This window comes from Heptranchias perlo, chromosome 8, assembly GCF_035084215.1.
Source record: "Heptranchias perlo isolate sHepPer1 chromosome 8, sHepPer1.hap1, whole genome shotgun sequence".
Lineage (NCBI taxonomy): Eukaryota > Metazoa > Chordata > Chondrichthyes > Hexanchiformes > Hexanchidae > Heptranchias > Heptranchias perlo.
The window spans coordinates 76750276-76763026 of NC_090332.1; the positions used below are offsets into that span (position 1 = coordinate 76750276).

At 42.7% G+C, this 12751-nt stretch overlaps 1 protein-coding gene across 6 annotated transcripts in view; it reads right to left on the bottom strand.

The window, feature by feature from the left end:
- Nucleotides 1-12751, bottom strand: part of syne1b (spectrin repeat containing, nuclear envelope 1b) — a 478102-nt gene that overhangs the window by 330825 nt on the left and 134526 nt on the right. For all 6 annotated transcript variants that reach the window (XM_067989374.1, XM_067989378.1, XM_067989371.1 and 3 more), the window contains exons 31-36: nucleotides 11304-11454; nucleotides 10939-11166; nucleotides 10426-10524; nucleotides 8391-8578; nucleotides 6849-6972; nucleotides 269-435 (exon numbers count right to left, since the gene is read on the bottom strand). In XM_067989374.1, coding sequence (XP_067845475.1) covers nucleotides 269-435; nucleotides 6849-6972; nucleotides 8391-8578; nucleotides 10426-10524; nucleotides 10939-11166; nucleotides 11304-11454 — 957 coding nt within the window. The remainder of the gene's footprint in view (nucleotides 1-268; nucleotides 436-6848; nucleotides 6973-8390; nucleotides 8579-10425; nucleotides 10525-10938; nucleotides 11167-11303; nucleotides 11455-12751) is intronic.

Here is a 12751-nt window from a genome sequence, read left to right on the forward strand (position 1 = left end):
GTCACTGTCACTGATATCCAGATCTTTTAAACTGAATTCAAATTCACATGGTGGGATTTGAACTCACATTCTCTCGATAACTAGACCTAGGCCTCTGGAGTACTAGTCCAGTAACATAACCACACTACCGTACCCCCAATATTAATTTAGGATCAGCATTAGAATACAAACATGACCTCTGAAGGTCAGCTGAAAAAATATGTGATGGAAAAACATTCATTATATGCGGATTCAAAAACAAACATTAAAGAGTTTTAATTAATCCCACCGTTTTTTGAAGGTGTGGGACAGACTCTGCCACCTCTTATCCAGCTGTTGCAAATTTGTTTTCATTGCCTTCAAACTCTCTTCTGAGGTGGTTGGGTACAAGGCCTTGCTCTGAACCACAAGACCCCTGTGGGCAGACTCCTGGGACATCACCTCAGTCTGCAAGTCCTGTAGAGACGATGAGAAACACAATACGCTTGTCAGTATTCTACAGGAAAACTTGTCACACCTGTTTAACTATCCCTAAGAACCATAGACACTTAGAGCACAGAAAGAGCCTATTCAGACTATGGTATCTGTGCCAGCTATTTGCTACAGCTATCTAAAACTAGAATTTGATACACTGCTGCTGAACTCCTTTCAGGAGACGTACAGGAGAGGGATAGGACAATAACGTCTGCCTTAATCATGTTTATCCAAAAATACGGCAACACAGATCAATGTGAAACCAATATTTCCACATAGTGTGGACTGTATAAACTTAATTAAAAGAATCTTGGTTGATAGGGCTCTATGAATAGTCAATGTTTACATATATAACCCAAATTTTAGATCCTATGCAATATGACTATTCCCTTCCATTGCAGTGTTATGTTTCCCCAGGACTAGGGCAAGGTGTTGGAGGATGCACTCTGTAGTGAATAGAACTCACACCAGGCTGATTCATTATAAAATAATCTACCGCAACATACCAGACCCTCGACCAGTTTATGACTGCGGGCGTAACCCATTGGATAGATCGTGTTATTGTACCTTACAACAGTGAATACACTTTAAAAGTACTTCATTGGTTGTAAAGTGTTTTGGGACGTCCTGAGGTCGTGAAAGGCGCTATATAAGTGCAAGTCTTCCCTTTTTTTGTAACTTGGAGAAAGGCGATTTGTCCCATTCAGTGCGGGGAGTACAGATATTCCAGTTTATAGGCAATTTCAAACAAGGTGCCAACCGTAGCTCAGCGGTAGCATGCTCATCTCTAAGTCAGGAAGGTTGTGAGTTCAAGCCCCACTCCAGAGGCTTGAGTACATAAACCAGGCTGATAGTCGAATATAGTAGTGACTGAGTGCTAAACTGTCCAAGGTGCCATTTTTTGGATGAGACGTTAAACCGAGGCCTCGTCTGCCCTCTCAGTTAGATATAAAAGATCCCATGGCATTATTCGAGGAAGAGCAGGGGAGTTCTCCCGGTGTTCTGGCCAATATTTATCCATCAACCAACATCACTAAAACAGATTATCTGGTCATTAACCCATTGCTATAAGTGGGACCTTGCTGAGCACAAATTAGTTGCCACGTTTCCTACATTACAGCAGTGACTACACTTCAAAAGTACTTTGTTAGTTGTAAAGGCGCTTTGAGATGCCCTGAGGAACATATGAATATAGGAACAGGAGTAGGCCATTCAGCCCCTCGAGCCTGCTCCGCCGTTTGATAAGATCATGGCTGATCTGTGATCTAACTCCATATACCTGCTTTTGGCCCATATCCCTTAATACCTTTGGTTGCCAAAAAGCCATCTAGCTCAGATTTAAATTTAGCAATTGAGCTAGTATCAATTGCCGCTTGCAGAAGAGAGTTCCAAACTTCTACCACCCTTTGTGTGTAGAAATGTTTTCTAACCTCACTCCTGAAAGGTCTGACTCTAATTTTTAGACTGTGCCCCCTATTCCTAGAATCTCTAACCAGCGGAAATAGTTTCTCTCTATCCACCCTATCCGTTCCCCTTAATATCTTATAAACTTCGATCAGATCACCCCTTAACCTTCTAAACTCCAGAGAATACAACCCCAATTTGTGTAATCTCTCCTCGTAACTTAATCCTTGAAATCCGGGTATCATTCTAGTAAACCTACGTTGCACCCCCTCCAAGGCCAATATGTCCTTCCGAAGGTGCGGTGCCCAGAACTGCTCACAGTACTCCAGGTGCGGTCTAACCAGGGTTTTGTATAGCTGCAGCATAACTTCTGCCCCCTTGCACTCCAGTCCTCTAGATATAAAGGCCAGCATTCCATTAGCCTTCTTGATTATTTTCTGCAATGATCTATGTACCTGAACCTTAAGTCCCTTTGAATATCCACTGTTTTTAACTTTTTACCATTTAGAAAGTACCCTGTTCTATCCTTTTTTGATCCACATTTGTCTACATTGAATTCCATTTGCCACAGTTTTGCCCATTCACCTAATCTATCAATATCCCTTTGTAATTTTATGTTTTCATCTACACTGCTTACAATGCCACCAATCTTTGTGTCATCGGCAAACTTAGATATGAGACTTTCTATGCCTTCATCTAAGTTGTTAATAAATATTGTGAATAATTGAGGCTCCAAGACAGATCCCTGCGGGACTCCACTAGTCACATCCTGCCAATGTGAGTACCTACCCATTATCCCTACTCTCTGTCGCCTTTCGCTCAGCCAACTTCCAAACCAAGTCCGTACTTTTCCCTCGATTCCATGGGCTTCTATTTTAGCTAACAGTCTCTTATGTGGGACTTTATCAAATGCCTTCTGGAAATCCATATAAATAACATCCATTGACATTCCCCTGTCCACTACTTTAGTCACCTCTTCAAAAAACTCAATCAGGTTTGTCAGGCACGACCTACCTTTCACAAATCCATGTTGGCTCTCTCTGATTAACTGAAAATTTTCGAGGTGTTCAGTCACCCTATCCTTAATTATAGACGCCAGCATTTTCCCCACATGAGATGTTAGGCTAACTGGTCTATAATTCCCTGATTTCCCTCTCTCTCCTTTTTTTAAAAAGCGGAGTGACATGTGCAATTTTCCAATCTAGAGGGACGGTTCCTGAATCTAGAGAACTTTGAAAGATTATAGTTAGGGCATCTGCAATGTGCTCTCCTACTTCCTTTAAAACCCTGGGATGGAAACTATCTGGTCCTGGGGATTTGTCATGAAAGGCGCTACATAAATGCAAGTCCTTTTTTAAATTCTTTTTAACTAGTTAGGTAGTTCTTAATGCTGCTCCTCTTGGGAATCAAAACAAGATAACCATGGATGGACTGCATCTGCTAGAAGGAAGTTCGCCAGTGCTGTGGGGGTGGGGGTTAAACTAATTTGGAAGAGGGATGGGCGCTAGAATGTAGCATTGGAAAGGAAAAACAAGGTGCACAAAGGATTGGGAGAGAAAGATTGCACTAGAGTAAAAAATAGTACGTTATTAGGTGGGATCAGACTAAGAGAGACTACAAGAAGGTCTAAAATAGGTTTACAGTGCATGTGTGTAAACGCACGAAGCGTGTTAAACAAGGTTGGAGAGCTGCAGGTGCAATTAGCCAAATAGGAACATGATGTTGTGGCGATAATGGAGACCTGGCTCAAAAAAGATCAGGATTGGGTACTAAATATTCCTGGACACGCGGTGTTCGGGAAAGATAGGAAGGAAAGAAAGGGCGGGGGGTGGCAGTATTGATTAAGGAGAATATTGTAGTGCTGGAGAGAGAGGATGCCCTGGAGGGGTCCAGGACAGAATCTATTTGGTTCGAGTTAAGAAACAATAGAGTTACATTACACTACTGGGTGTATTCTATAGGCCACCAACTAGTGGGAAAGATATAGAGGAGCAAATTTGCAGGGAAAAGCCATAGAGTAGTGATAACAGGGGACTTCAACAATCCTAATATAGACTGGGATAGTAATAATATAAGGGGCAAAGAGGAGGCGGAATTTTTGAAGTGTGTTCAGGAGAACTTTCTTAACCAGTACGTTTCCGGCCCAACGAGGAAGGAGGCATTGCTGGATCTGGTTCTGGGGAATGAGGCGGGCCAAGTGGAGCAAGTGCCAGTGGGGGAACAATTAGGGAACTGCGATCATAAGCTTTAGATTAGCTATGGAAAAGGACATAGACCACTCTAAAATAAAAATACTCAATTGGAGAAGGGCAAATTTCACTGGGATGGGAAATGATCTGGCCCGGGTAAATTGGAATCAAGGGTTAGCAGGCAAAACGGTAATTGAACAATGGGCGGCCCTTAAAGAGGAGATGGTTCAGGTACAGGTTAGGTACTGTTGACCGGAGGTCACCGGTTACGGTTACTGGCTCAGTACACAGAAGAGAAGAGTCAATTCTCTCTTAACTCTCAATTCACTTTATTCATGCCGAAAAGTCGTTCCTGCCTGTGTATCAGCAGCTGAAGTCTCAGGTTACCTTCTGCAGCCCCTGGCCAAAAGTACATTCCCAAAAAGGAGAAAAGGTAGGGCAACTAAAGCCAGAGCTCCCTGGATGACAAGAGAGATAGAGAGTAAGATGAAGCAGAAAAAAGGGGCATATGACAGATGTCAGGTTGATAACACAAGTGAGAACCAGAAAGAATATAGAAAGTTCAGAGGGAAAGTGAAAAAGGAAATAAAAGGGGCAAAGAGAGAGTATGAGAATAGATTGGTGGCCAACATAAAAGGGAATCCAAAAGTCTTCTATTGGCATGTAAACAGTAAACAGGTAATAAGAGGAGGGGTGGGCCAATCAGGGACCAAAAAGGGGATCTACTCATGGAGGCAGAAGGCATGGCAGAGGTACTAAAATGAGTACCTTGGAAGAAGATGCTGCCAGAGGCTCAGAAAAGGAAGAGGTGGTTGAGATACTGGATGGGCTAAAAATTGATAAAGAGGAAGTACTAGAAAGGCTAGCTGTACTTAAAGTAGATAAGTTACCCGATCCGGACGGGATGCATCCTAGGTTGCTGAGGGAAGTAAGGGTGGAAATTGCGGAGGTGCTGGCCATAATCTTCCAATCATCCTTAGATATGGGGGTGGTGCCAGAGGACTGGAGAATTGCAAATGTTACATCCTTGTTCAAAAAAGGTTGTAAGGATGAACCCAGCAACTATAGGCTAGTCAGTTTAACCTCAGTGGTGGGGAAACTTTTAGAGTCGATAATCCGGGACAAAATTAGCAGTCACTTGGACAAGTGTGGATTAATTAAGGAAAGCCAGCACGGATTTGTTAAAGGCAAATCGTGTTTAACTAACTTGATAGAGTTTTTTGATGAGGTAAAAGAAAGGGTCAATGAGGGCAATATGGTTGATGTGGTGTATATGGACTTTCAAAAGACATTTGATAAAGTGCCACATAATGGGCTTGTCATCAAGGTTGAAGCCCATGGATTAAAGGGGCAGTAGCAGCATGGATACTAAACCGGCTAAGTAACAGGAAACAGACAGAAGTAGTGAACGGTTGTTTATCAGTCTGGAGGTTGGTATACAGTGGTGTTACCCAGGAGTCGGTATTAGGACCATTGCTTTTCTTGATATATATTAATGACTTGGACTTGCATGTACAGGGCACAATTTCAAAATTTGCAGGCGACGCAAAACTTGGAAGTGTAGTGAATAGTGAGGAGGATCGTGATAGACTTCAAGAGGATATAGACAGGCTGGTGGAATGGGCAGACATATGGCAGATGAAATTTAACCCAGAAAAATGTGAAGTGATACATTTTGGTAGGAAGAACGAGGAGAGGCAATATAAACTAAAGGACACAATTCTAAAAGGGTTGCAGGAACAGAGAGATCTGGGGGTATAGGTGCACAAATCATTGAAGGTGGCAGGACAGGTTGAGAAAGTGGTTAAAAAAGCATACGGGATCCTGAACTTTATAAATAGAGGTATGGAGTACAAAAGCAAGGAAGTCATGATGAACCTTTATCTGGTTCAACCACAACTGGAGTATTGTGCCCAGTTCTGGGCATCACACCTTAGGAAAGATGTGAAGGCCTTAGAGAGAGCGCAGAAAACATTTATTAGAATGATTCCAGGGATGAGGGACTTTAGTTATGTGGATAGACTGGAGAAGCTGGGGTTGTTCTCCTTGGAACAGAGAAGGTTGAGAGGAGATTTGATTGAGGTATTCAAAATCATGAAGGGTCTGGACAGAGTAGCTGGAGAGATTGGCGGAAGGGTCAAGAACCAGAGGACATAGATTTAAGATGATTGGCAAAAGAACCAAAGGTGACATGAGGAAAAACTTTCTTACACAGCGAGTGGTTAAGATCTGGAATGCACTGCCCGAGGGGGTGGTGAGGCAGATTCAATCATGGCTTTCAAAAGGGAATTGGATAAGTACTTGAAGGGAAAAAAATTGCAGGGCTGTGGGGATAGGGCGGGGGAGTTGGACCAGCTGATTTGCTCTTGTATAGAGCTAGCGCGGACTCGATGGGCCGAATGGCCTCTTTCTGTGCTATAACCTTTCTATGGTTCTATGATTCTATGATAAAAATGTAAATACAACTGATTCTCACTCTCCTACCAAAAGCAAACAATATAAGCCAAGGAACTGGAAGGATGGTTCTTCATCGAGAGAATGAACCATGATGACCTTGGAAATTGCAGTGTGTAAATGACCTCCTGCTGGGACAAAGGGTCATCTTATGCTGGTCGCTCTGTTTGCGATGGCGGTAACACTTAAGCTGTGGATAAGGTGGTCAGCATTGACAGATGCTCTGAATTCGAGTGCTGCAGTATAACTGTGTTCCGGTTTTTTGTTTAGATCCCCAGCTCATTGTGCAGTTCTAGGTCTCTGCACATCGCTTACTTTGTAAACCCTGCAACAGTGTTTGGATTTTACCTTCAGAGTGTGCACTTCATTTTGCAGTTTGGCTCGGTCAGAAGAAATGTAGGGGGACCATGAACTGGTAATTGCTTCATATCTTTCAAGCCAAGAGCCAAAGCTGGACAGGTCCTTCTCATACCTGGTTACAAAAAAAAGTGTATTACAAACCAAAATGCAGCAAACTATATATCCCAAAGTGTTCAGATTGTATACAATAATGTCACCGTCAATTCAACAATGAAGAATAAATCTCCTACAGTTGCAGCTTACAATAGAATCATAGAACGTTACAGCACCGAAGGAGGCCATTCGGCCTATTGTGCCTGTGCCGACTCTTTGAAAGAGCTATCCAATTAGTCCTACTCCCCGCTCTTTTCCCATAGCCCTGCAAATGTTTCCTTTTCAAGTATTTATCCAATTCCCTTTTGAACGTTGCTATTGAATCTGCTTCCACCACCCTTTCAGGCAACGCATTCCAGATCATAACAACTCGCTGCACAAAAAAATGTCTCCTCATCTCTCCTCTGGTTCTCTTACTAATTATCTTAAATCTGTGTCCTCTGGTTATCGACCCTCTTGCCAGTGAAAATAGTTACTCCTTATTTACTCTATCAAAACCCTTCATATACCTTATATGAACTGTATTAATTTGGATCCATGTCCATTATATTGGTTTCATATAGTTTATTCATCCCTCAATCTATGACAATGCCAAGTTTTGATTAAACTAAAAACTAACGGGAAGCAATACCATCCAACCACAGGATGTAGCTCAGAGATGTACGGCCAAGTGAATTCATTTCACAATCTAGTTACAGGTTCAAAACACTGGATTATTTCCAATCTGGCAGCCTGTTACAAAGACTTTCATCAGTTCTTGGACCAGATGTACAGTGGAATGCCTCAATACTTCACTGTTCCACCTATAGGTTGGGTAAAATAATCTCGGCTTCTTTTCTGCCCCATCCAACATACAACAGCCCCTTCTGCTGGTCAATTATAGAGAAGCACGGGAATGATATTGGATAAATAAGCTGCTAGCCCACCTGCTCCTTTCTTCCCCACTCACCTCCCCCCCCATCCCAAAAAAGGAAGTAACAAGTCATCTGGGTTGTAAAGAGTCATGAAACAGAGCTCATCGAGTCTTCTGCATTGAAAGATAGCCAGAAGATGGTAACTTGCTGTATTTTTAAAATTCTCCTCATTCTCCCCCCGGTTCTTTTGCCAATTATCTAAAATCCGTGTCCTCTGGTTACGACTCTCCTGCCAGCGGAAACAGTTTCTCCCTATCTCCTCTATTAAAACCCTTCATGAATCGATCATTTGTTAGCAGTGCCTTCAGGAGAGAAGGGCAGGAAACAGAAGGAAAGGCTCCAAGCTGACAGGTGGAATACACGACTGTTAAACTGCCACCTGGTAACAGCATATTGTAGGTTTAAGATTTTCTAGTGGACACGTTTGGCATATTTGTGGTGTGTGTGAGTAATCTACGTAGGTAATTCCGCACAAAAGCTCCAACAATTAAATGGACCGAGAGTTTGACAGGGTGTCACGTACTTCTTCCAGAGAGACAGCAGGTTTTCCAGCACCGCCTGTCCTTCCTTGGCCTGAGCTTGCACCACCTCGTACTTTTGCTGCAGAGCACTCAGTTCCTGAACAGCTTCTTTCTTGTTGCTAACTCTGCGGGCACTTGTCGAGAGTGATGCCATTGGGTTTTTCATCTGTTCAATGGTCTGAGAGAGCTCCTGTGGAGAAATAGGGGAGGGGAAAACCAATTTGATTAAAAACAGTAATATCTTGTATGGATTGCGCATTTTTTGTGGGCACTATCCACAGTATTCAGCCGTGTAGCATTCTTGCCTCGAGTCAGAAGGTCGTGGACTCCAGGAACTTGAGCACAAAATCTAGGCTGGCATTCCCAATGCCAGTACCGAGGGAGTGCTGCACTGTCGGAGGTGCCGTCTTTTGGGTGAGACGTTAAACTGAGGCCCCGCCTGCCCTCTCAGATGGATGTAAAAGATCTCATAGCATGATTTTGAAGAACAGCAGGGGAGTTCTGCCCAGTGTCCTGGCCAATATTTATCCCTCAACCAACATCACTAAAACAGATGATCTGGCCATTGCCTCATTGCTATTTGTGGGGCCTTGCTGTGCGCAAATTGGTTGCTGCATTTCATACATTACACTTCAAAAGTATTTTATTGACTGTAAAGCGCTTTGAGTTGTCCTGAGGAAGTGAAAGGTGCTGTATACATGCAAGTCTTTCTTTTACAGTATTGTACAATCATTTGATTTGTGCGCTTATCAAATGGGGTTTTCTGCATTTTTATTAGTTCTAGTATCCAAACTCACAGCATAAAGAGAACTAGAATCATAGAATCATACAGCACAGAAAGGGGCCATTCGGCCCATCGTGCCTATACCGGCTCTTTGAAAGAGTTATCCAATTAATCCCACTCCCCCGCCTTTTCCCCTAGCCCTGCAAATTTTTCCTTTTCTAGTATATATCCAACTCCCTTTTGAAAGTTACTATTGAATCTGCTTCCACGACCCTTTCAGGCAGTGCATTCTAGATCATGACAACTACGCAGCAAACCAGTTTTACACTAAAAGTCGCAAACAGGAAAACACTGACACCTGGATTTTTCTTTTTATGACTGGCCACTATCAGAACGCATCAGGACTTGCTGTTTGTCGTCTCGTTGCTTCAAAGGCATGTTACCGAGAATAAAAGGCTCCGGAGGAACCATTTTTAAGAATAACCAGAACTGATTTTTAGTATAAAACATCAGAAAAAAGTAAAGCATGAAATCTGAGGTAACGTTGAAAGCAAAAAGATGCACAAACTATGGGAGTTAATGTAAAGGAATATCAGGCTCTTCACCTATTTTAAGCTATCACTGAGAGTTAAAATCACCCCCTGTGTATTGGTTGATGTACTGTAAATATAGTAAGAAGGCCAAACACGGACAGAATCAAAGCGAAAATCAGCCAGCAGGGAATGACTCAGAGCAGGCCTTTATATTTTGTAATGTAATACAGCAGCTGCATCTTTTATTTATGTACGAAGACAGGTTTTTAAATGAGTAGCAACTTCTGGAAGGACTGTAACATTATTCAAATGCAGAGGGAGATTCTGGATAAAAGAGCTGAATTTTAAAAATACGTTACCAAAAGATTCTGCTTGAATACATTCAGTACTATTAGAGATACTTCATAAAGAAAGAAAAGTGCAAATAAGAAGTTTTATATTTCTTGGTCTTTGCTAGTAAAAAACACACTCTCAACACATGGATAGTAAAGAGCAGCTCCTCCATTTAACATGCATAGATTTATTTATGTATCTGTGATATGTGATTTACCTGCAGTGGATAAGGGAAGTACTTTTTTATATATATCAGAAACCAATCAAGAAAACATTTGCTTCACTAACTCTGGGGAGATCTCTTACGAACATCTTTACAAATTCTTTCGTCGGACATCTGCGTCTTTCCCTCACTTCCACATCCCAGCAACCCTCCCTCGACAAGAACATAACCCCTGACTCACTGTGAGCCATGCCACAAGACACTATGTAAATGCATATTCATACCAGGTGTGCCTGTAACAGTTGGTTGGCCTCAGCTGCTGAGGAGCATTTAGTGGTCGTGCCTGTCAGTGTAGCCTCCACTTCAATCAGTGTCTGTTGGACCTACAATAAAGGTAATAAAAGAAATCACTTGTTCTCTTTTACTGAGAAACTTTTACTTTAGATTGAACAAAGCAAGGTTTTAAAGATACATTTACAGAAGAAAGTAGGAGACTTTCTGTACACCTCCACCTTTCTGTATATTTCCACACCCACACCTTGACTGTGCAGGCGTGGAATGCAAAATCAGTTCATCATTAATACTTACTCAAAGTAAGCTTTAACACGCAAAAATCAGCTTATTTTTCTCACTTTACCCTGATGTTCATGAATCTGTTTTTGAAGGGGTAGGATCCCTCCATGGAGAACTGAAGATACCCAGTTTCTACCAACGTTGCACCACATTTTACTCACGTCTACTCTTTCGCACACTGATTGAACGCAGTATAACCCTAAAATGTCTTATTGCGACAGTACCTTTTTGAGGCCCTCTTCATACTTTTGTTGCAGTGAGACTCGTTTCCCCACTTTGCTGTCCACCTCCTGAGTGTGTTGATGGAGCTCTTCCCACTGCCTGGCTATTTGGGTCAACCGAGCCTTGACACGTGCAATCTCGCCAGAGGTGACGAACTGGGCCAGGTTCTGGGACTCCTCTTCCAAGCTTTTAATTTCTTTTGACTTACCAAGAACTGCGTCAAGAATATGCTATGAGTCAAGAACACAGATTGGTTAGTTGTTGTTCCAATTGTTCCTTGCAAGAGAATCCATAATTTGATGATTGTTATCGCTCATCGTCAGGTTTCAAAGATTAAAGAGAATGTCCCTGGAAGGGACAGCCTTACCTTAACTTTGGAGAGTTTTTCGTCCAGTGGGAAAGTCAAATCCTCCACCTCATTCAGCTCTTTCTGTTTCTCTGTCATCCAGTGACCCAATGTCTCAAACTTTGCTAAAAAGCTCTCCCACAGACTCTTGATCTCTTCCAGATGTTTCATACTGAAGCGGAGGAAATGCACGAGTGAAATCAAGAAAAATAAACCAAAATAAACTAGCTTCTTGGTTCATCAACAACCTCACCTTACCAGACTGTTCATCAGTTTCACAGTCAAAAGATTGGAGAAGTGCAGATGGGGAAACATGTGAATGGCGCAGTATCAGTATGAAAGGGGGCGCAATGTTAAATCCCTGGGTTAGGTATCGTATAGGTAGGTATTGGGGAGTGCTCGCTGAACTATATTGGCTCCTGGACCCCGAATGCATTGATTTTAAAATTCACATTCTTATGTTCAAATCCAACTACGGCCGCGCCTCTCCCAATCTCTGTAACCTCCAGCCCTACGACCCTCCAAGAACTCTGCATTCCTCCAACCCTGGCCTCTTGTGCATCCTCCACTTCCTTCACCCTACCATTAGCGTCTGTGCCTTCAGCCATCTAGGCCCTAAGCCCTGGAATTGCCTCCCTAAACCTCTCCAACTCTCCACCTCTCTCTCCTCCTTTAAGATGTTCCTTAAAACCAAGCTTTTGGTCACCTGCCCAAATGTCATTTTCTTTGGCTTGTTGTCAATTTTTGTCTGATTACGCTCCTGTGAAGCACCTTGGGATGTTTTATTATGGTATAGGTGCTCTATAAATGCAAGTTGCTGTTGTTGTTGAGTTAACTCCATGATTTAAGAGGTGCAAGATCTGTTGAAGGGAGTAACCTGTGACACTGAAACCCATGAGGATATCCAAGGCAGACCTGGAATTTGTAACAATCTCCTAAAAGACTGTGGCCCATCATCTCCTCTTTCCATTTTGCCTGCAGGTCTGAGTTGTTTTGTTGACTGCTCCATTATCATCTTCAAAGAGCCAATTGAATCAATGGGCTCTTTCATCAAGGCATTCAACCAGGCCTGGGCGGTTACAAAAACAGAGGACGGTGACATAATCGCCTTGTTATGTGCCGGTTCCATGGAACTGCGAGGTTTGGAGAAACCGCAGCACCGACAATGTGCTCAAAATATCATCCCATTGCCACGAGTCAGGTGGTATGTTTAATATCCCAGTCGTATTACAGAACCGCTTCTACTTGAAGTGGTTCTGTAATATCTGCCAGTTGCCCTGATGCCAAATCAGCCCCATTTTTACCACGAGTAGATTTGGCAACAGTGGGAATCCATGTGTGTGTGTGTGTGTGTGTGTGTGTGTGTGTGATTAGTCTGTGGACAGTCACTCCAAAGGCACAGATGCCACTCTGAAGGGATCCTGCGCCTGCAAGTAGTGCAAGAGGCCAGAATCTTACTCTGTGTTGGG